Source organism: Anolis sagrei, chromosome 5, assembly GCF_037176765.1.
Source record: "Anolis sagrei isolate rAnoSag1 chromosome 5, rAnoSag1.mat, whole genome shotgun sequence".
Lineage (NCBI taxonomy): Eukaryota > Metazoa > Chordata > Lepidosauria > Squamata > Dactyloidae > Anolis > Anolis sagrei.
In genome coordinates, this window is record NC_090025.1 from 103083198 (window position 1) to 103092025 (window position 8828).

Below are 8828 nucleotides of genomic sequence, written 5' to 3' on the forward strand. Positions count from 1 at the left end.
GCTGCCAGGCAGATGTTTTACAGTAAGAATGATTAATTAAATTATGTTGGAGGAGGCATGGCATTTCCAAGTTTTCATATACTGTGGAAATCTAATTTATTTCTAACCAGGGAATTTTCAATTTGATAGTGAAAACTGTAGATCCCCACAACTCCAATCAAACTGAAGAATTGGTCCCAATCTACAGGGGCCATTTAGGTCAGAGTAGTTTAGGAGCCCACGGTAGCACAATATGTTAAACCTTGTGCCAGCAGGACTGCAATTCAAATGTGGGCATAGTGGGTTGAGCTCCCTCTGTCAGCTCCACCTACCCCTTCGGGGACATCAGATAAGCCTCTCACAAGGATAGTAAAACATCAAAACATCCGAGCATCCCCTGAACAATGTCTTTGCAGACTGTCAATTCTTTCACACCAGAAGTGATTTGCAGATTCTCAAGTTGCTCCCAACATAAAAAAAAAGTTTAGGATCAGCCCCCCGGTGGCCAAATGCCACACTGGGCTGATCCATGGTAACACAAGTGAAGCCACTTTAATGCAACCTTATAGCAAAGAGTTGCTAAGAGAATCAGAAAAACTAAGCTCAGTGTCCTCAGGCTTGTTCAAGAAGTTAAAAATATTAGAAAGAAGAGTCTTATTATGTTTGGTAGAAGAGGAGGAAGGAATGACAGGGCTACTGCATAGAAAAGATGGTAAATGTCTTACAGTGATTTTTCGTTGTGGCCTCTATGGAGGCCTCAAACAAACTTTCCAGAGTTTTATTGAAACACTACCCGTCCCCTGCCACACGTTGCTGTGTCCCAGTCTGGTGATCTGGAAAATAAAGTAATGAGAAAGTGTTGGTTTCTAATATATGTATTTTATTTATGCTTGTGGGCAAACAGTATTTCTTCTTGTTTCTTTGTCAGTGTTGATGTAGAGATTGTCTGGTTTGCCTACTCAGGAATATGCAACATATAATTGTCCTTCTTCAGGCGTCCTTTTCAAATCTATGATACTATATCTGTCATATACATATATATGTGTGTGTGTGTGAATCATATCTATCTATATCTTTTTTTGAGTGATGGTCACTCCTTGGGTTGTTGGGCATATTCTGTCCAAATTTGGTGTCAGTGGTCCAGTGGTTTTTTGAGTTATGTTAATCCCACAAACGAACATTACATTTTTATTTATATAGATTTTGGTGGTAACTCTCCACTGTTCTCTCCCATCCTGGGCTGTGTCCTTCAACTGGGAGGAGATACAAAAACTGGGGCATCAAGGTCCTTCATTTCCTTCCCAGAGCCTTTCAAGCTTTTGCAACCAACTACAACAACTCCCTTGTCATCCATATTCATCAGTCTTAAGTCTCAAGGCTTCCCTCTCAAAACCTATGGAAAAATGTCTGCTAGCGTTGTGTATTAATAGAGCTCATGTTCAGCTCTCACTGATATAACAGCATATGCCACATAGTGTGTGCTGTTGACCCTTGGAGACTGAACTCAAAAGATTGAGGGATCAGTTATATAAAAATAGTGGCTGCTAACTCCACCTCCAAGCAAGTCAGTGACTGAGCAGAAGCCCCACCTCATTCGTTCATGTGCTCAGAAAAAAACCAAAACAAGTCCTACCCCTACAAAATTTCAATAACTACTGTCCCTCTTCCCCTCCGTTTGTGATACATCACTGCTGTTCTTCTTTTCTTCTCTAATTCCAGTTATTCTGCTTTGATGTCCGTCAGCTGCATTGGTCAGAATACATAGAAAATTACTGCTTAGGAACGAAGAAATACCTTTTGAATGAAGATATGGCTGGAATTCCTGCAGCAAAACAGCACTTGAGAAAGTGAGACAAATAGAACCTTTTGTGAATACTGCGGCACCATGTGCTATTGCACTGTTAGAATCTAGTGGTGCAACAGCAAAAAAAAAAAAAACTGGCTTTTTAGCTCTAAATGAATAACTAGAGAATAGCTCAATCAAGTTACCAAAAAGTCATAATGTTTTGAATAAGTTTACAATTTTGTCCTGGGCCACATTCATAGCTGTCCTGGGTCGCATGTGGCCCGTGGGCAGCACTTCGGGCTATACTAGTGGTTCTCAACCTGTGGGTCCCCAGGTATTTTGGCCTACAACTCCCAGAAATCCCAGCCAGTTGACCAGCTATTAGGATTTCCGGGAGATGAAGACCAAAACATCAGGGGACTCACAGGTTGAGAATCACTGGGCTATATTGCCTATCCATCAACAAGAACAGGTTAATTGGAACAAGGTCATACCCAGAAGTTAGTGCTGGGGACCCACTGATTGAGAACCACTGCCCTAGATTTCAGCTAAAGAAGGCAGTTATGAGACCTATATTTAAAAAGCCATCCTGGAACCCCTCTATAATGACAACTATTGGCGAATGTCCAACATCCCCTTTTTGAGCAAGGTTTTGCAGTGTGTGGTGGCCTCCAAACTCCAGAGATTTTTGGATGAAACTGATTATCTAGATCCATTTCAATCTAGTTTCAAGCCTGGCTATGGAACAGAGATGGCTTTGGTTGTCTTGTTGGGAGTAGACGGAGAGTGTGTCCCTGTTGCTTCTCCTGGACCTCTCAGCAGCTTTCGATACCATCAATATCCTTCTGAGTTGTCTCACTGAGATGGAACTGGGAGGCACTGTCTTACAGTGGCTGCAGTCCTTCCTAGAGGGTCATACCCAGAAGTTGGTGCTAGGGACCCACCAATTGAGAACCACTGCCCTAGATGTTTCAGCTCCAGGCTATCTGGCCAATCGCATGCCCTTGTACAAACCTTCTCAGACCCCGAGACCTTCAAGAGAGGCCCTTCTCTCAGTCCCACCTCCATCTCAAGCTCAGTAGTTGGGAACAAGAGAAGAAACTTTCTCAATAGCTGTCCCAAGATTCAGGAACTTCCTACCTACTAGGCAAGCTAGAATGCCCCCCCCCCCCCACTGCTGTCTTTCCGGTTGCAGACTAAAACCTTTATATTCAGGTAGGCTTTTAAAGATGAAGATGTCTATGATATCGTTGGGGGTTCTGTGATTTTTAACTTTGAATATGTTTTTAATAGATTTTAACTGATTTTTTTAGTGCTGTTTTAATGTTTGGATATTTGGGCAAACTTTGACCCTCCATTGGACTTCAACCGGCTGTTATGAATTGTGGGAATTGAAGTCCAAAACCTGGAGGGCCAAAGTTTGCCCTTGCCTGCTCTAGAGCAAACTACAATTCATTATCAGTGCTATGATACAAGATTCAGGGTATATTTTGTCCATTAACTGTTTGCCCACCAAACAGTTAATATTTTAGGTTCTTGTGGGTTTTTTCGGGCTATAGAGCCATGTTCTAGAGGCATTTCTCTAGAGGCATTTCTCTGAGGAGAAATGCCTCTAGAACATGGCTCTATAGCCCGAAAAAACCCACAAGAACCTAGTGATTCCAGCCATGAAAGCCTTCGACAATACAGTTAATATTTTGTTGATGTTTTACTCACTTTCTTTCTTTTTCTCCAGGCTCAGGAATATTCAGTATGCACTTAATACCATCTTCCTTGTGATCATCTGGCGCATTTTTATTGCAAGGTCACAAATGGCTCGGAACATATGGTACTTTGTTGTGAACCTCTGCTACAAGTTCCTTAGCTACTTCAGAGCTTCCAGCACCCTCAGGCATTGAAATACCGCTCCAGTTATTGAGCACCATCATCTCATGAAAGGCCTCCAGCTGTTCAAACAACTATTTTGGAGTTTTTAAAATATCAGGGTATCTCTCAACTGCCAAATTATTTGACTAGCATTCAGTGTACATCATTACAGAACCTCTGACTTCTTTTAAAAAAATAACAACACTTTAATAAAGTTATTTCTTACTTCTTTGTTCCCTCCAGTCTAAGCCATATAAAATCAATGATAGACAATTTGGACTTTTGGGAACTTTTCCTTCTTCACAACACAGGTTTGTGGCTTACTCCAAGCTGTCTTCAGTGTACAGAGCTACCTAATATCATACACGCATACACCAAAATCCATATATTTTAAAGTTCTGTCATAGACAATGGTGTAGTAACATGGTGCCCCTTATATAAAAATTGCCAAAATAAAGGTTTGCTTTTTGTTTGTTTGGAAATTGGAGGGGGGTGTATTTTCAAGATATAAATACAGAGGGCTGACTAGTTTTTCAACATCATTCATAGTTGAATTAAGATTCTATTTGGGGAGAAGGATTTTTTTTTGTCATTTCAGGAGTGACTTGAGAAACTGCAAGTCGCTTCTGGTGTGAGAGAATTGGCTGTCTGCAAGGACGTTACCCAGGGGACGCCCGGATGATTTTGATGTTTTTATTATCCTTGTGGGAGGCTTCTCTCATGTCCCCGCATGAGGAGCTGGAGCTGATAGAGGGAGCTCATCTGCCTCTCCCCAGATTCGAACCTGCGACCTGTTGGTCTTCAGTCTTGCCAACACAGGGGTTTAACCCACTGCGCCACTGGGGACTCCTGGGGAGAAGGATATTTCATTATAAATATAGTTCAAAACTCTGCCTCAAACAAAATGAAAAGGAAATAAATCTAGATGAAGCCATTCCTTCTTGGGGAACCCTGAAAACTGCTTTGTGAAAACCAGTTTCAGATCCCATCATTCTCTTCAACATACATTGTAAGATACTTTTGTGAAATCTATGGTAATTACGCCAGTATGCATATGCAGATATACATGCATTGGCATAATTATCAAGGATTTCACCAGATATTTGAGCATTAGTAACAGAAATATATGCATATACACACTTTACAAGGAAATTACCAGGGCTTTCCCATTTTCATGATTAATTTATAGGTCACAAATTTGCAGTTGTCTTTGTAGTAGAATTTCTTTTTCTAGAATTCAAACTGCAGTACAGTAGACTCTCAGTTAACTAACACCCATGGGAATTGGTAGGTGCCGAATAAATATGCTTTCTGGCTGCTTGAGAGTTACTATAAAAGTAGGACTGACTCATACTGTACTCCATACTATGCCATAGTTTCTTAAACTGGATCCCAACCCCAAATGGGGTCCTCTTAGCTCAGTGTTGAGATCATGAAAAAATTTGGCATTAAAAGGTTTCTGAACACCCATTTACACTAATCCATTAGCAACAACATGCAGTGTTCGTAGTGGATGCTGCAAGAAATGCTTCACCTGTACTCCACAAAAGAATCAGCCTGTTTAGCAAGCCTTACAAATGCTGATTTGTTACCAATAAATAATTGATTTTTATACTTATTTTATATACCAATATAGATCATGAAAAAAAATAGTAGGTGGAAAGGAGTCAAAGGTGGGAAAAGTTTAAAAAGCCTTCTACTATACTACACCATAAACTCTGTATTGATTTATATTCACATTGAAATACAATAAGTAAATAAAGACAAACCTAACTTAATGTAACACAGTTGTATTTTATTATATACTAGCCGTCCCCTGCCACGCGTTGCTGTGGCCCACTCTGATGGTTATGGGGGTTTTGTGTGGGAGGTTTGGCCCAATTCTATCATTGGAGGGGTTCAGAATGATCTGTGATTGTAGGTGAACTACAAACCCAGCAACTACAACTCCCAAATGTCAAGATTCCATTTTCCCCAAACTCCACCAGTGTTCACATTTGGGCATATTGAGTATTCGTGTATAGTTTGGTCCAGATCCATCATTGTTTGAGTCCACAGTGCTCTCTGGATGTAGGTAAACTACAACTCCAAAACTAAAGGACACTGCTCACCAAACACTTTCAGTATTATCTGTTGGTCATGGGAGAACTATGTGCCAAGTTTGGTTCAATTCCATTGTTGGTGGAGTTCAGAATGCTCTTTGATCGTAGATGAACTATAAATCCCAGCAACTACAACTCCCAAATGACAAAATCATTTTTTTGAGTGAAGGACATACGATGGGTTGTTAGGTGTATTGTGTCCAAATTTGGTGCCAATTCATCCAGTGGTTTTTGGGTTCTGTTAATCCCACAAACGAACATTACATTTTTATTTATATAGATTTTATATTTTACTTTATTCATTATTGCTTTGATTTCTTTTTGCCAGTTGCTTGGGAGTTTTGATTGCTTGTGTCCGCTTAACTGAGAGTCTGCTGTATATTGTCGGAGACCTAAAATCTTTTAATTTGCAGCTCTAGTACAATCCAAACAATGGTTTAGCACACAATTGCACAAATTCCATAGGTAGCGAATTATTTCTTCCCATCACTGATAAGGGATATACAGGTTGAGCATCTCTTATCCAGAATTCCCAAACCCCAAATATTCTAAAATCTAAAAATGACAGGTTGAGATAGTGACACCATTGCTTTCTGGTAGTTTGATGTACTCAAAACTTTGTTTCATGCACAACAGCATTAAAATATTGTATATACAGTTATCTTCAGACTTTGTGTACAATGTGCATGTGAAACAAATGTCATGTTTAGACTTGGACCTCTTCTCCACGATAACTCGAATTTGCACATATGTGCAAATTCAAGTATTCCAAAATCCAGGGGTGGAGGGATCAAAATCCTGACATTTCTGATTTCAAGGATTTTGGATAAGGGATACTCAATCTGTTCTTCCTATTTCTGTTCTGTTTTGCAAACTTTACATCAGTACTCACTTTCAACAAGGAAAAATATATAGGTGGTAAATAAGACTACTTTCATGTTTACGCTGAGAAGTCCCTTGTGCCTAAACCAGAAATACTGATGCCTCTATATCAATACAAAAAGAATTATCAGGAGGTGGTTCATGCTATCATCCCTACCCATTAGAGTTGGATAGGTTCGGTTCGGAAGAACCTAAAAGTTGTAAAAAAAAACTTCCGACTTTGGGCTTCCATGTTCCTGATCCCAAAGAAGGGGCTCAGTCCAGATGTCCCTTGATGGGATCTGTATATGATTTCTATTCTCCCCTAATTTAACACAGTTTGTGCCACACAAAGTTCTGGAGTAGAACAATTACTTTCAAAGTAAAGACCACCCAATGAAACGGGAAATAACACAAACCAGGAACAGATTTTATTATATACTAGCTGTCCCCTGCCACATGTTGCTGTAGCCCAGTCTGTTGATCTGGAAAATAAAGTAATGAGAAAGCGTTGGTTTCTAATATATGTATTTCTTTGTGCTTGTGGGTAAACAGTATTTCTTGCTGTTTCTTTGTCAGTGTTGATGTGGAGAGTGTCTGGTTTGCCCACCCCTGGAACATGCAATATATTATCCTTTAAGGGTCCCTTTCAAATCTATGATACCATATCTCTCTGTGTGTGAATCATATCTATCTATCTATCTATCTATCTATTCATCCATCTATATCAGTGTTTCTCAACCTGAGGTCCCCAGATGTTTTTGGTCTTCAACTCCCAGAAATCCTAACAGCTGGTAAACTGGCTGGGATTTCTGGGAGTTGTAGGCCAAAAACATCTGGGGACCCCAGGTTGAGAACCACTGGTCTATATCTATGGCTGGATGGCTCTTTATCAGGAGGACTTTGATTACATTTTCTTGCCCTGATGAAGGGAGTTGGATTGGATGGCCTTAAGTATTTTCTGTTGGTCATGGGGGTTCTGTGTGGGATGTTTGCCCCAATTCTGTCATTCGTGGGGTTCAGAATGCTCTTTGATTGTAGGTGAACTGTGAATCCCAGTGCCTACAATTCCCAAATGTCAAGGTCTATTTCCCCCAAACTCCATCTGTGTTCATATTCGGGCGTATTGAGTCCTTGTGCCAAGTTTGGTCCAGATCCATCATTGTTTGAGTCCACAGTGCTCTCTGGGTGTAGGTGAACTACAACTCCCAAACTCAAGGTCAATGCCTACCAAACCCTTCTAGTGTTTTCTGTTGGTCATGGGAGTTCTGTGTGCCAAGTTTGGTTCAATTCCATCGTTGATGGAGTTCAGAATGCTCTTTGATTGTAGGTGAACTATAAATCCCAGCAACTATAACTCCCAAATGACAAAATCATAATTTTTGAGTGATGGTCGCTCCTTGTGTTGTGAGAAGTTTTGTTGCCAAATTTGGTGTGATTTCGTTCATTGGTTCTTTTGTTTTTAAGGTACTCATTAGGGCTGGGCAGTTTCGTTCGTTAATTTCGTAATTCTTTATTGATTCGTATTTAAATTAGCTTACGATCCGATATTGAGCCATGCAGGAGCAACTAAAAATCGAAACGAATTTTTCAATTTATTTCGTAATTGTTTCGTAATTGGTTCGAAATCGTTTCGAAATGGTTTCGAATTTGTTTCGTTATTATTTCCATATGTCTGGTGCAAGTTTTAGGGTTGTTGTTTGTTTTATCAGTGATAAAAAATAAATTATCACACCAACAGTCAACAACAGAGGGAGAGGGAAGCTTCAGAAGTTCCCCCTGTCCCATTTGGAGGGTTTTTTTTTGCATATTGCGCAATCGCGTCCGCCATTAACGAATCGATTGGTAATTGTTTCGTAATTTACAAAACTTTGTATATTTTGAACTTTTTTAAAAAAAAATCAGAATTCTTTTTAAAAACGAAACTCAAAAACCCCCTAAAAACAAATCGAGTTTAGAAACAAATTTTTCCGTGGTTACCCAGCCCTAGTACTCATTATGCACAGAGCATTTATACATATATATAGATTTAATTTAAAAATGCTTTTTAAAAAAACTTTGAATTTATTTCCCTGGCAGGGATTGAACTCATGACTTCCTGATTCTAAGGGTGGTGCACTATCCTCGAACCACAATTTCCCTATAGCAAATAGCAATTTGGAAGTTATACTTACTTATTTACTTCCCAGTGGGAAGCCGGATCAGTCTTTAATTATTTTTATAAAAACTTTGAA

General features: G+C 39.7%; 1 protein-coding gene across 1 annotated transcript in view; it reads left to right on the top strand.

Annotated features, from left to right (window-relative positions):
* Nucleotides 1–7107, top strand: part of LOC132776434 (fatty acyl-CoA reductase 1-like) — a 49590-nt gene extending 42483 nt beyond the window's left edge. Inside the window, exons 11-12 of the mRNA XM_060778088.2 lie at nt 1699–1826; nt 3501–7107. Coding sequence (XP_060634071.2) covers nt 1699–1826; nt 3501–3663 — 291 coding nt within the window. The 3' untranslated portion in view covers nt 3664–7107. The remainder of the gene's footprint in view (nt 1–1698; nt 1827–3500) is intronic.
* Nucleotides 7108–8828: the final 1721 nt, after the last annotated feature.